Source organism: Vulpes vulpes, chromosome X, assembly GCF_048418805.1.
Source record: "Vulpes vulpes isolate BD-2025 chromosome X, VulVul3, whole genome shotgun sequence".
In the NCBI taxonomy this organism is placed as follows: Eukaryota; Metazoa; Chordata; class Mammalia; order Carnivora; family Canidae; genus Vulpes; species Vulpes vulpes.
The window spans coordinates 32,420,200-32,435,454 of NC_132796.1; the positions used below are offsets into that span (position 1 = coordinate 32,420,200).

At 42.1% G+C, this 15,255-nt stretch overlaps 1 protein-coding gene across 1 annotated transcript in view; it reads left to right on the top strand.

Moving 5' to 3' along the window:
- The first annotated feature begins 327 nt into the window (after positions 1–327).
- Positions 328–15,255, top strand: part of XK (X-linked Kx blood group antigen, Kell and VPS13A binding protein) — a 43,857-nt gene continuing 28,929 nt past the window's right edge. The window contains exons 1-2 of the mRNA XM_026012199.2: positions 328–919; positions 7,860–8,122. Of these exons, the coding sequence (XP_025867984.1) occupies positions 675–919; positions 7,860–8,122 (508 nt within the window). The 5' untranslated portion in view covers positions 328–674. The remainder of the gene's footprint in view (positions 920–7,859; positions 8,123–15,255) is intronic.

The window sequence follows — 15,255 nt, forward strand, 5'->3', positions numbered from 1 at the left end:
CAACGTTTTAGACCCCCGTATCTGCAAGACTGAAGGGCATGCTCCTTTGGCCCCCTGAAACGGCAAATCCCGGGTACAGGACTTCACACTCGTACTTTGAAAAGCATCTGTGTGGTCTGGTTATTTTTAAATGACCGGAAATGTCGGTCCTTTGAGGAATTAAGCGTTCTCTAGGCTCGCAGAATAGAGACGGGAATGGAAAGGCGTCCAGACCCGGATTCTGGGCCCCAGCGGTGGCAGTTTTTCAAAGGAACGTGAACGCGAGCGCGGGCAAAGGGCTCTAGGACCCAGAAGCTGAGCGCGGGGCCAGCGGGGCCCGCCGCAGCCGTTGGGGCTGCGGCGCAAGCAGTCGCAGGCGCAGGTTCGCGGCCCGCCAGAGGACCGTCGCCGCAGAGACGCCCGCGGCGGGGTTGCGCGCGGGCGGCGCACGGTGCGCGTGGGCGTGTCTCGGCGGGGCCGCGCTCCCCGCCCCACCCCAGCCAGGCCGGGTGCCCCCAGGCCCAGCTCCGGCGCCCCGGCCTGCGGGCCGCCCCATGCCCTCGGCGGGCAGCGCAGAGCGCGGGAGCAGTCGGGGGCCGGGCATGCCGGGAGCCCCTCGGGCCGCCGCCGCCGCCGCCGCCGCCGCCGCCGCCGCCACAGCGTCTGCCGCCGGTACGCGCCGCTGACGCGCGGAGATGAAATTCCCGGGCTCCGTGCTGGCGTCCGTGTTCCTGTTCGTGGCCGAGACGACGGCGGCGCTGTACCTGAGCAGCACCTACCGCTCGGGCGGGGATGGCATGTGGCAGGCGCTGACGCTGCTTTTCTCGCTGCTGCCCTGCGCGCTAGTGCAGCTCACGCTCCTCTTCGTGCACCGGGACTTCAGCCGCGACCGCCCGCTCGTGCTGCTGCTGCACCTGCTGCAACTCGGGCCGCTCTTCAGGTGCGTGCGGGGCCCCCGGAGCCCCCTCCCCCTGCCCCGGCCGAGGGGGCGGCCTTCCGGGAGGGGCGGGTGGCTGCACCGGGTGCCGGGCCCAGGCCGGCCCGCCCTGCTCCTCGGCCCCACCGTTCCTGTCACGCGAATGCGACAGAATCCGGGGAGAATGGGAATAAAGCCGGGGCGGATCGCGTTCCCCTTAGGTCCTCGCATATGAAACTGCCAATATGCGACTGAACTTGACCAGCAGAAAGGGCAGTTGCATACAGTTCGACCTCACAAAACAAAAGGCCTTCCTGGGGTCAGGTGGGCTCTGGCAGGATTGGCTTGTGTCGTGACAAACCCTGAGGTGTGTGGGGGCTCAGTCGCCTTTAGAGCAAAAGCGTGTGCAGATTCTTAAATTTATCAAACACGTGGAGTTTTCTGGGTGCCCGGCACTGTTCTGAGCGCTTTACAAATATTAATTTATTTAAATTCTCATACTGAGCTCTAGAAATCCACGCATCATTCTCTTGGTGTGGAAACAGGGTTGTAGAAATGCCTTCCGGCCCTGCCTAACTTACAAACGTAGTCACTGAAGCTGCAACACAGTGTGCCATTAAGATAGAAACTTGCAATTCGTTAAGAAAAAAAAAAAAAAAACATTAGTGACATTTCTAGAAATTAATTTCAATTAACACAAAGCTAGTAGAATGCATGGTAGTGAAGTAGACTGGCTTATCTAAGGGCCGTGGAGAGAGTTTAAAATGTGTTATTTTGACAGCTTTCAACTCTGTAGGGAAACCAAAACAAAGGATTTTTATCTATATTAGAAAGCAATTTATAATATTAAATTTAGACACAGGTGATAGACAAATTGGGAGAGATAGAAAGGCTAGAGCTCAGCTGCCAGAAAATTCAACTAGCCAGGATCTTTCCCTACCAGGCAGTATTTTCCCTGCCCCAACACACACATAGACAAAAAAGTCCAGTAGCAAGATAGATTTTAGAGAGCACTATTCTGAAACTTGGCACTTCATATTAAACACAGCTATCCCAGCTGACGCTCAGAATATTGACCTGTAGTTCACAGTCAGGACAAACTTGGTGAACAAGTCTCCCAGGCTCCAGAAGCCACAGAGTGCTAGAAAGGAAGAAAAACAGGTATACTGGCGGAACTTAAATGTTGCTACTGACATCTAAGAGCAAGAGAAGAGTTAGGGAAAACAAGGAGCGAGAGAGGGATTTTCAAAGGTGCAACTTGGAGCTATTTAGTGGGGAGGTAGTCCTCCCTGGCCAAGTAGGCCACAGCATCCTGAATGTAATCCCGCTCAGTAAAATCAGTGTGATCTGACTTTGGGCAAGGCACTGATCGTTTATTAACCTTGAGAAGAAAACTCCTTGCTTATGATGTTTAATTGGAGCACCCATGCTCTATTTTTTAAAATATTTTATTTATTTATTCATGAGAGAAACAGAGAGAGAGAGAGAGGCAGAGACACAGGCAGAGGGAGAAGCAAGCTCCATGCAGGGAGCTTGACGTGGGACTGGATCCTGGGTCTCCATGATCACGCCCTGGGCTGAAGGCGGCGCTAAACTGCTGAGCCACCCAGGCAGCCCTCTTAAGATGTTTAAATGAAGTAACAGGTAAAAGGGAACTGACAATTCTCAACGCAGCTTGCGCTAGATGGTTTGGTAGGTGCTTAGATCCCTCAGGACACTAAATCCTCACCATGAAGTAGATGTCACTGTTCCCACTTTATAGATGAGGAAAATGATACCCCAGACGATGTTCACAAAGCTTCTTAGAAATTGAGTTCAGTTAAAAAAACAAAAACAAAAAACGAAAACAGAGTTCAGATAACGACTTCAATAGCCATCCAAGTGAGTGATCTCTATCATTACTGCCATTTGAAATATTTCTAAATACTGAGAGTTATCCAAGACAAAGCTAATTACATGATAGGTATAAAAATAGGATGGCACATATAAACTTGAGCTCAAGGAAGTATACCAAGTTGTAGAGAGTGGTAATTTCTGGATGACAGAGTTATGGGCAGTTTTAATTTTGTCCTGGAAAATATAGAAAAGTACATCATTTTCCCCTTTATTATATACTTCTCTACATCTTTCAGTTTTTTTTTCATCTTTCAGTTTTTATAATAAAAACATTTTAACTTTCTTTAAAAAAAATTTGGCACTTTGAAGAGATAACTTCTCAGCTATATAAAAGGTTTCAATACCATAGAAAGACCTACTTGCAGAAAATTCTGAATGGGTCATTGTCTTTTTTGGGGAAAAATGAAACATAAAAAATAAGTCAACAAATCATCCCCTACTGTCAGCAGGACTCTTTTATTCTAATGCAGCTGATTTCTTTCTTTCTTTTTTTTTTTTTTTAAAGATTTTATTTATTCACAAGAGACACTAAGAGAGAGGCAGAGACATAGGCAGAGGAAGAAGCAGGCTCCCCACGGGGAGCCCGATGCTGGGATTCAATCCCAGGACCCCAGGATCACATCCTGAGCCAAAGGCAGACTATCAACCACTGAACCACCCAGGTGCCCCTGCGCCTGATTTATTTCAAGGAGATACTTCACCCATGATCTTAGAGCTGAGGTACACAAAACGTGAACCCAAACCTCTTAGCTTCCAGATTAAGAGAAAAGCAATTTGCTGTTATGTAGTCACATGACTTAGTATCTTATTGGAAGTTTTCCCTCCTGACAGTTTGAGTCTCTTTTAACTCCAAGATAGCAGCTTTACTTAAAGATCAAAATTATTTCCCCCAAACAAAGGAGAGTCATGGTATGTTTCTTTCCCCTTCTTATTTGACTCACTAATATTTCGAAATTGTTTTTGGAAAATGTAGCTGAATTTATTTTTGGTGGGTACTAACTAGCCAAACTCATGTTCTTTTTAGGTGAGATGCTGTTTTTGAGTTTACTCAAATCTTCACTGCATTACACTGTAATGATTATGGGCTAAATATTAAAAACTAGGCCCTGTTCCTTCTTTCCTTAAGGGAAGCACTGGGAGAGCATCGTATTTCATTTATCGGTCTTCTATTTGAAACTGGAAGATGCCTGGGTGGCTCAGTGATTGAGCACCTGCCTTTGGCTCAGGTCATGATCCTGGGGTCCTGGGATCGAGTCTTGCTCAGGTTCCCTGCATGGAGTCTGCTTCTCACTCTGCCTGTCTCTGCCTCTTTCTCTGTGTCTCTTGTGAATAAATAAATAAAATCTTTAAAAAAATAAAAAATAAAACGAGTTGTGGTTTGTGTGGTTGTTTCCTTATTAAGGTTAGGTTTGAATGATTGATCATTGAATAATATCTTGAATTTATTTTTTGGTTTTAAGGATGATCTTATTGTGAACGATAATAGATATTCTGGCAAACCAGAGAGGGGAAAACAACTCTTAACAACGACAAAATCTATTTATCGTTGTTTCGCAATCATGTTAATTTTATTAATTAATTGGGAGAAGGGATAAATATAAATGAGTTTCAAGTTCAAGGGATTTCCCTCCATTTTTATTTTACTGGTATCATGAGGAAAATCTGGGTTTATTAAAATGAAAGCTAAGAAGTACTAGTAATTTTTTATAGAACATTGCAAAATGATTTATCATAGTATTTCTTTGTATAATAAGCTTTCAAAAGACTTTAATAACAGCCTAAATTTGAAGAGCTTTTTTTTCTTTGTTTGCAAAGTGCTTTTACGTACAGTATCTAGTTCCATCTACTATAAAACCCTGTGACCTGTCATTTTCTTTTTTGTGACAGTGGAGAAATTGAGGTTCAGGGAGATTATGCAAGTGGCTTTTCAAAGGGCACTTGGCACTTTCTATTTAACCAGTTTAGTTCTTGTATAGCCTCATCGAGCATGTTGTGTCACATGAAGATAACATGGTGTATAGGAGATTATAGTCAGTATTTCTTTTGAAAATGTGTTTTTATTAACTGCTTTAGAGGGTCTCTGGTACCATGGGTTATTTGTGCAGACACTAACAAGCATGGTTTCGGATAAGGAATAAAACTCCTTCCACTGTGACACTTGAAAATGGGGCAAAGTGAAAAAAAAAAAAAAAAGGATCAGCCTGCTGATTTTGTACATCATGGGTTGGCAGACCATGCCTCACAGGCCAAATTCCCCCACTACCTATTTTTGTAAATAAAGTTTTATTGGAACACAGCCATGCTCATTCATTTAATGTATTACATATGGCTGCTTTTGCACTGCAGTGGCAGAACTGAGTCGTTGCAATACAGACTGTGACCTGCAAAGCCTAAAATATTTACTCTTTGTAAATACAGAAGATAGTCGCCAATGCTTGGCCTGCATGATACTGAAAAACAGCCTTGAATGACTTTGATAAAAATATTTAATTTACGGCTATATTTAGACCATCTCTCAAGCAAAAAAAGAAAAGAAAGAGAGAAAGAGAAAGAAATTTAAAAAAACCCCACATTTGGAGTAATTGGATGAGTCTTGCAGAATTCCAAGAAGAATGGTAGTTTGTTTCTTACCAGTTTTCTTAACCAGTAGTGGCAAGTAGTGGAAGTCTTAGGACCATACACAAACTTACTAAACACCTACTATGTGTAAAACTCTGTGCTGAGATAAATGTATTAATTGGGAAAAATAGTGGATTACGAAGGTGTCCCACTTGGGCTTCAAGGCCACCTCTGTGAAAAGCCATTCTGGAAGCATCTATGGTCCGTATTGGAAACACGGACGTGCTGGTGTTTGGTTGATTGTTTAGCCTTTAAACATTCTAAGCCTGATTTGATTATTCACGTAAAACATATTTGTTGTTGAAAGAACAGAAAACAGGTACACATAATTAAAAAATAAAAAACCTCTAATTCGACTGCCTAGAGAGAACAGTTTTCACCATTTTATTGTGTATTTTTACTCATATTTTTATTGCAGTAACTGCTAAACTATCTCTTGAGGGGGGATCCCTGAATTGTGGTGTTTGCTGGTTTCTGTAATGTAAATATTCCTATCATGGCCTATTTCAAGTTACCAGTTTTTTAACAACTGGCTCACATGATTCTTAACTGTTTAACAGTCTCTTGAATCAGTGTGAGCCAAATCAAGCATTCCAGTGTTTATGTGTGATTTATATGTTTTCATATACATAATTATTTTTACAAAAAATGGAATTTTCTATGTATATTATATTCTAATTTACTCCTTTCACTTACCAAATAAACATTTTTATGTATTAGTAGATGTAAGTCTATACTATCAATTTTAAGACTGGGTAATATTCCATTGAATATATGTTTTTTGATTTATTTACTCTGTCTTCTAGTCTATGTTGTATGAAGTTGCTGGGCCTCAAATAGTTCTTATAGATTGGAGGTTTTTTTCCTCAGAGAAAATTCACTTGGATTAGTTGAACTTGAACTCATAACCTGTACTTCATTATTTTCAGTTGAACAAATTGGCCCAGGCCATTTTACCTGTTTTTATGTACTATATTAAAGTGTCTGTGACCCCATTGGACAAAATGTAGCAGACAAACCTGTCTCCCCCACCTTCTCTCTCTCTCTCTCTCTCTAACACACACACACACACACACACACACACACTGCTATGTACCTTCTTCCAGGAATAAATGAACAGAGACACACACACACACTGCTATGTACCTTCTTCCAGGAATAAATGAACAAAGACAACAGTCACAAAATATGTCCACTTCATACTCTTGCATTTCCTTTCTTACATCAAGTTTTATTTTATTATTTAAAATTATAAATGTGTTCTTGTTGCCATTGTTGCCTTGGGTGAGAGTACAAAGTTAACAACTTTCAATAAAATAAGTGAAGCCATAAAACCTTCTGGCGGCATTATAAAGTTGTTATAGAATTGCATGTTGGGAGAAAAAAAAGTCCTTTAACAATTTTTAAATGTAAGGCCATGAGCATTTTTCTTATTTGAAGGAAAACCCATTTTTCCCCAACATTTTATTATGAAAAAATTTTAAACATACAGAAGACAACATGAAAGAATTGTACAGTGAACACCCAAGTACTCACCACCTAGGTTCTACAGTTAGCATTTTGTTTCACACGCCTATTCCTCCCTCAATTGATCCCTCAATCCATGTGTATTGCATGTGCGCTTCAAAGTAAATCACGCACATCGGTACTCTTCCTCTCTTTGCTATCCATATCATTACCTAGAGAAGAAAATCTAATTTTAAAAGTCAGGTACTCGGTCAGTCTAGAAATGTGACTAGTTAAGGCTCCATCCTTAGGGTAGGCTTATTCCATAAATAAGGCATAGCTGACCTCCAGACAGGATTGACTTTAGTCATATCCCATAAGGGCTTATGAGAACCGAGGGCTAAGTAGTATATTGTGGTCTTTTAGGAGAGTGCTAGATGGCATGCTGCTCTGTGCTAGGGGATCTTCCAACCATAGCTGCTGCTTTAACTGAGGTGATACAGGGCATCTAGTGGATGTGGGAGGAAAATATATATGTATACGCACATAAGCATATGCACCAATATGCTGTATTATTTTCATAACAGTGTGGCACAGTGGATATTATCTCTGCTTTATAATTGAGGGAAACGGTTCAAGGGTTAAAGGACTTGTCCAGGGTTGCACAGATGCTAAGTGTCATGAAAGGAAATTGAACATTCTTCTGTGGCTCTGGAGCCTGAACCACTTCCCATTCCCTACTTGGTTTCCTTCTTCAGTGGCCTCTGATGTCATCTCTCAATTAGGTTCACACTCATTTAAAGTCGACCTGCCAGAGGGCCGCAAGAGGGCTGACTGCATGCTCAGAACTCCTTGCAGTGGATAATTTGAGAGAAGGGGCTATAGTCCAGAGTAGCCAAGTCAAAGCTTTGAGAATCAGGCTAAGTAAGTGTAAACAAGGTAACTGAGAAAAGACAGAATCCTGTCTGCCTCTGATTATCATGACTTGCTGATTTGTTTCCAGGTGTTTTGAAGTCTTCTGCATCTATTGTCAATCAGGCCACATCGAAGAGCCTTATGTCAGCATCACCAAGAAGCGACAGATACCAAAAAATGGCTTTTCAGAAGAAATTGAGAAGGAAGTGGGCCAGGCAGAAGGCAAGCTGTTCACGCACAGGTCTGCGTTCAGCCGGGCATCGGTGATCCAGGCCTTCCTGGGCTCAGCTCCTCAGCTGACTCTGCAACTGTATATAAGCACCTTGCAGCAGGATGTTACTGTCGGAAGATGTATGTATATTTTTCATTTCTGCCTGCAGTCAGGGGTCAAAGTGTGAAATTCATACGTGCATTCGGTTCTGAGTCTGTGTTCCAGTTAACTAAGCTCAAAACTTAGTTAAAATAATAAGTGTTCATTTTGTTTATGAATCTGCAGTTTGTGCAGGGTAGCCCAGAAGGGCTCACTTGTGCTTCACTGTACATCAGCTGGGGTGGCTCACAAATGAGGGGCTAGGATCCACTGAAGGCTCATTCTCTCACATTACTTATGGCTGATGCTGGCTGTTGCTGAGGGCCTCTAATCTTCCCCATTTCATCTCTCTATGTGGGCAGTTTGGGCTTCCTTCCAGCATGGTGGCTGCTTTCAAGGGCAGTCAGTGTTCTGGGAGGAATGAACTGGCAGGTGGAAGAGTATCACCTATGTGGTCCAACTCAGAAGTCATGTGACATTCTGCTGGATTTTCTTTGTTGAAGCAGTCAGGAATCCCATAGAGGTTCAAAGGAAAGGGAGGGGAGGAAACTCTGACTCTCTATTGGGAATGGGAGAGTTCTGGAAATTCATTGCTGTAACCATTTTGAAAAAAAAAAAACAGCTTGCTGTTGGCTGAAAATACACTTGTCAGAAGCTGGACTTCTTTGGATTTTGCCTCTGTCATTCAGTGATAGTTCTAAACCAGCTGAGACCCTTGATTGTCAGGTTCTGGAATCAAGAGCACTCTCCTGTCTTCTTAAAGTTCTTTTTTTTTTTTAATTTTTATTTATTTATGATAGTCACACACAGAGAGAGAGAGAGGCAGAGACACAGGCAGAGGGAGGAGCAGCTCCATGCACCGGGAGCCCGACGCGGGATTCAATCCCGGGTCTCCAGGATTGCACCCTAGGCCAAAGACAGGTGCCAAACCGCTGCGCCACCCAGGGATCCCTTCTTAAAGTTCTAATAGGGAGCTCGGCTCTTAAATGAACACAGTTCTCTAACCTTTGGATTGTTCTCACATCATCAAATTGAGGGCAGGTTTTGGTTAAGCCAGATTTTTTAAAAAACTTCTACATGCCTAAGACACAAGTGAAAACCTTTATATGAGAAGAGGAAATAACTCCTCCCAAATATTAATGTTATAGGCAAATGAAAACCAGATATCTTGGTAAGTTTTACTATATAGATAAGCAAAAATGAGTTAAAAGCCTTAAGTTGAAAAAAAATGCACATTTAAGGTAACACGGGAATTGGAATTATAAAAAATAATCACTCTTAATTAATCTTGCCTCCCTCAGTATTATCTTCCTTCTGCCAAGGTTAGATTTTACCATCTAGGCTAGCTGGTAAAATGGCTTATTTATGGCAGGATCGAGTATTTGCACATCACAACTTATTCAGGTTACCTCAGAGTGACTGATTCTTAAGATATATCAGGACCTTAAGTTGAGGTCTTGAACCTCGGTACATTAACATTTATGTGAAATGCCTCCTACAGCCCCAGGCAGACCGTAGGTACTCAATAAATGTAGCAGCATCCTTGTTCTCTAAGGACTTGTAACTGGAATGGGCCTTGACCAAGTTGAGTCCTCTGCATGCCACTCTACCCCTTTCCTAGGTCATTGTTTTTCCATGTGACAGGGGCATAGCAAGAGACCATATGTGGTGACAGCCTCTTTGATTTTGACAGGTAGATCCAGTTTTTATTCCCCTCAAGTTTTTGAAATTGAAGATTGTCTTTGTTGATCTAAATGAAGAGGCAGGGTTAAAATCATGAAAAGAGATGAGTTTAAGAATAGCAGAGGAATTGTAATTTGGGACTCATAGAGTATAGCTAGCTACAGACAAGTCCGCCAAAAGTCTGGGGTAGGCTGGATTTTTCGGCAGGGAAGGTAAAGCGGGGAGAGTTCAGCTGGAGTCTGTTAAAATCAAAACAAGTAGAGACCAGCTTTAAAAATTCCCCAAGCAGCCAAAACCAATCCAGTCCTACAAACAAAGCTCAATTCAGCTCATTCTGTGAGACCAGCCAACCTTGGTCATTTCTTGTTTATGCCTCTGGGAAACCATAAGCAAAACTTTCCAAGGTTGATATGATGCGACCCCGTTAAGAAGATTCCAATATTATCAGTTTCTTGGTAAATGCAGACATTTACAGGAAGGCAGTCTCTCAGTCCTTAAGTTTTGTTTTCCTTAGGGCACAGGAGTGAGATTTTCCATTTCATATCCTTGGGTTCTGGTTTAGATTGAAGTTCCTTCACATCCTTTTTGATCAAGATCTTTCACAGAAAACATTGCTGATCAGTTATATCCTTCAGGTGTATGTATATTAATTTTTCTTAAAAGTATAGTTCTTTATAGGTGGATTGTACTGTATGTCCCGCAGAGCTAAGGAGGGTTGTCCTCAGGTGTCTTTTCCCATGGAGCTGAGGACCATTCTCAGTTGTCTTTCCTCACAGAGCTGAGGAGGACCCCATCCTCAGGTGTCTTGTCCCATGGAGGAGGGAAATGATAATGGCCTCATTTGAACAATAAGAAGATTAAAAAATGAATAATCTCTGGTCCAGCCCTTTAAGGTGGATGGTTTAGTTTCCATAGTTATTTTAGTTTCAGGAAAAGCTTTTGAAAGGAGAAGAATTTTATTTTATACATATATTTGGGAAGAAGACATTTGCTTATTAATACGAAACAGTAGAAATTTATTTAAAAAGATTAAATCAAAGACAAAAAGCCCAATGATAGTGAGTGATTGAAATGCACTTCTCAATCAGCTTCCCTAACTGCCTGTGTTTAATAGATCAAAAAATGTCCTGAAGTTCCAGGAGCTTGGCCAGCTTCAGCCAGCAGCTTGATATTGTCCTTCATTGTTTTTAGTTCTTGTGTTATTTTCTCTGATTTACTGACATAAAGACAACTTTCTTCTCCAAGTAGGATGCAGGTTCCCCCTGCTAAGCAGTGAGGAGGTTTTGTAGAACTACTTCTACAAGGTTGTTTGGGTCTGTTGATAGCAAAAGTTTGGACAGAAGCATTAAGGGTGGTGGACATGACTATAGAAAGATTGCAAATTGTTGTTGTTGTTGTTTTATACAGAGCACATGATAATCTATTTTACTAGCATTATGGGAATGGTTATGTGAAATTTCTATAGATCTGAAGTAACAAATGAGCTTATCTAGTATAAATAAGATTTTGGTTGAGGTCTGGAAGATCTCTAGGAAAAAAGTAAGTTGAATTAAGTTTCCATCTTTTACCAGATACTTGGTCAGTCTCCAGTGAAGTACCATTGAGTGGGAGCACATTAGCTTCCCACTTCCCCTTCTTACTGCATTTTTATTGCCCCACAATAGAGATACATTAATAGGGAAGATTATATAATTGTCTGGATTCCAGCAGGGAGTGAATTCATGTCCATCTAGGTCATATAAAATAATATAGTTAACAAATATTTACTGGGAGATACCCTAGAGTTTTGCCATTCCCATAGTTGCTTTTTTTAAAGATTTTATTTATTTATTTATTTATTTATTTATTTATTTATTTATTTATTTATTTATGAGAGAGAGAGAGAGAGAGAGAGACAGGCAGAGACATAGGCAGAGGGAGAAGCAGGTTCCATGCAGGGAGCCCGATGTGGGACTCGGTCCCCGGACTGCACAGGAGTCCGGCCCATGTCCTGGGCCGAAGGTAGGCGCTAAACTGCTGAGCCACCCAGGCGTCCCTCCATCGTTGCTTTTGAAAGAAAGATTTTGGGTAAGAATCCAGACCTGAGTGAGAGTATCCCTTTATGAATGGAGGGTACTCAATGGGAAACCATAATATTTTCTGCCAGCTTACCAGAAGGATGATTTCAAAGGTACCAAAGGAAAATCCTACACCTTTGCCAGGTAGGTTTTGCCATCCTTCAAAAGACAGTGGCCAGGCCACCAATTCAGTTTCATCATCATGAGTATCATCTACTCTGGCACAAATCCGGAAATCAGTAAGTTTAGCAGAATGTGAGAGTTTTTGTAAAGTGAAGCTAAAAGGATATGTTAAAGCTAAAATAAAGGATAGTAGGGAAACTAGGGAAGAAACCATTGAAGTCCTGAATGACAAGATTAAACACAGAATAAGAAGAGGAAAAAAAAAAACTTAATACAGGTCTAATCCTTGCATCTTGGGTATGCTATTTCTGATGCCATCTGCTTCAGTTTCTAGAAATTTTCATTGTTTGATCACCAGGTGGTATGCCAGTCCATTCAGATTTGGGGCTTTTTTTCATGAGACACATGAATCCAAGAATCTATTCCTTGAGGTTTGGTTGCTCAGAGGTTAGTTAATAACACCCCTGGTAGGAGCATTTCCAGTAAGGTTGAAGGGAGTCTGTTTGGAGATGTCTTTTCCAATAGATGAACTATTCAGACTCTAAGGTGTGATGTTTGATGCTGTCATTTCCCAGGTGCTCACTATGGAAAGATTGTTCTACCAGAGATAATTATTTTCTACGGACTTAATCAGGCCTTTGCAAAACTGAAGTACATCCCCCTGCCAACCCCTTATTAGCTGTGGGTCAAAAGAAATGGAAGCTGAGCACATTGGTCATTCTATAATTATTTCAAAAGACAAAAGTTTATGTATCTTAAAGAGAATGGATCTAAGGTTTAGAAGAGCCAGTGATAATGCTTTTGCCCTGGGTATTTGGAAGATTTCAACTGATATAGCTAATTGAGTTTAGCAATTCCATTTGTACATTTGACCAGGCCTGAATACTGAGGATGATAACACAGTGACACACAGCTGCCGAACCGGCCAGGCAGCATAGATTTATCGACGTATTTGACCAGTATAATGGGTTCCCCAATCACTATGAAGTTCAAAGGGGATTTCCCAAGCAGAAATAATCTTTTCTAGTAGGAATTTAAGTACAGAAGAAGCAGTTGCCTCTCTACGTGGGAAAGCTTCAGTCCAATCTGAAAACATGCAAACCATTACCAGAATGTACTTCTGTCCAGTAGATGGAAGCAATTGTATGAAATCCATTTGCTAAATCTGAATGGTCCACTGGGCACATGAAACTGTCTGGGACAGTACAGATAGGTTTCCCTGAGTTAAATTTAGGGCATATGGAGCAAGGAAGATAAATGCTTTTTGAGGCCTTGTCAGCGTTTCCCCACCAATATTGATTCATGAATGTTATTTTTTCAGTTAATCAGTGATTTAATTCATATATGGTAGTTGATATACAAGTTTTAAATTTTCTGGCAGGACAGTTTATTATTAGGTACAAATCGAGTTCCTTTTTGAGTTCCTTTTCTTTGTGACACCAACAGCTTTAGATTTCCAATTTTGTTTTTCCTTTCCATGGGCCAATTGTATTACCCTAGTTGGTTCTCTTGGGTTGTCACTAGGGGAAGCAGTATTCCAGACCATGACAGAGGTTTGGTCTTTGGATCCCCTAAGAGACCAGTGTTTTTGCAAAGACATCAGCAAGGTGGATTCCTTTGGACTTTTTTTTTTAATAATAGCCAGACGTCCTGGCAGGAGGATAGCATCAAATACATTTTGGACGTAAGGAAAATTTTTAATTTTGTCTGTGCTGGAAGGAAACTCTGTTGTTTCCATAATATTCAAAATCATAGGCTACTCCAAAGGGAGTAGCTGGTTGTGGGGGAGAGAATGTCTCACAGACACTGACGACTCAGAATGACAGAAACTGAGACAAGTCAGAGGCACAGCCCTGGGCTTCCACCCTTTAATGGCTGGTGCCCCTGGAGGAGCAGGTCCCCCTCATCTGCATGCTGCTCTGGCGACTAGACTAGATGAGGCTGTCAGCCACCTGGGACTGACCACTTCCTGGCCTGGGGCATCCCATCACCCCCCCCCCCCAGTAGGTGTTCTCCTCAAAGAGTTGGCTCAGGTGTTGGTTGTTGCCCAGGGCCTTCTGCACGTGCTCGGGGGTGATGCGCATCTTGTGGCTGTTGCGGGCCTCCTGGCCCACCAGCTCCAGGATGTTGGCCGTCAGGTACTCCAGGATGCTGGCCAGGAACACAGGCGTGGACAAGCTTAAGCGATGGGCATAATGACCCTCGCGCAGGAGGTCCACGCGGCTGATGTGGAACTGCAGCTTGTTGCCTAATACCAGGGAAAGCACCAGCAGGACTCTGACAGAAACATATAATAGACAGGGTGCTGACAAATCTCTAGGAACTCTGCATACAGCATAGAACTGAAATACTGATATTCATAGTATTTTCCCTATTCCAACTTGAATCTGTGGAAGGCTGAATACGTCTTTCGATTTTTTTCTTATGTAACTAATCAATACTAACATAGCAAATAGAGCTGTTTTTTCCCCCAGTTTTTTATAAGAAAAGAACAAACCTGCTTTGCTTTTTAGGGACCTCTGGGAAATCTCAAAGGCAGTTTGGAGTCCAAAAGGTGTCATTAAGTTTTATTTCAGTTTTCATTTTGGAATCAGTGTTGGAAGGTAAAATCCAAAAGTTTCCCAGGAGATTTGAGAGTTAAGATGGGATTGTGGGTGTCTGAGTCCATGAATGATTGTAGCTTGGCTATTTGTTAAATAAAGTAACAATTCAATATTTAAACATACAAAAATCACTAACACATTTGCAAATGCAGGTGTCTTATTTTAAAGGGAATTATCAAAGGCATGATAAAATGCTAAGAAAGTGTCACCGTGGTGAGATAGGGAATCTCTGCTATTCAGACAGAATACATAGAAGGTGAGGTGGGAACCTGAATAATGACCCTGAAGATACTCAGGTTCTAATCCCTAAACCCTGTGAATGACATTGGTGTGCCTTTAAAATAATCATAAGTGTCCTTATAAGAGAGAGGCAGGAGGAGGTTTGATGACAGAGGAAGAAGATAATGTGAGGATTGCTGGCTTTCAAGCTGGAGGAAAGAGCTAGCAGCCAAGGAATGCAAGGAATCCAGCTCTAGAAGCTAGAAAAGGCCATGAAAGGGATTCTCTCTCCTCCAGGGCCTCTGGAGGGAGCCTGGCCCCACTGACTCCTTGATTTTAGCCCACTGAAACTGATTTCACACTTCTGACCTCCAGAACTGTAAGAGAACAGATATGTATTGTTTTAAGCCACTAAGTGTGGTAATTTGTTACAGCAGCCATAGGAAGTTCTGGAACAAGTGATTTTACCTCAGACAGAAACATTCTCTT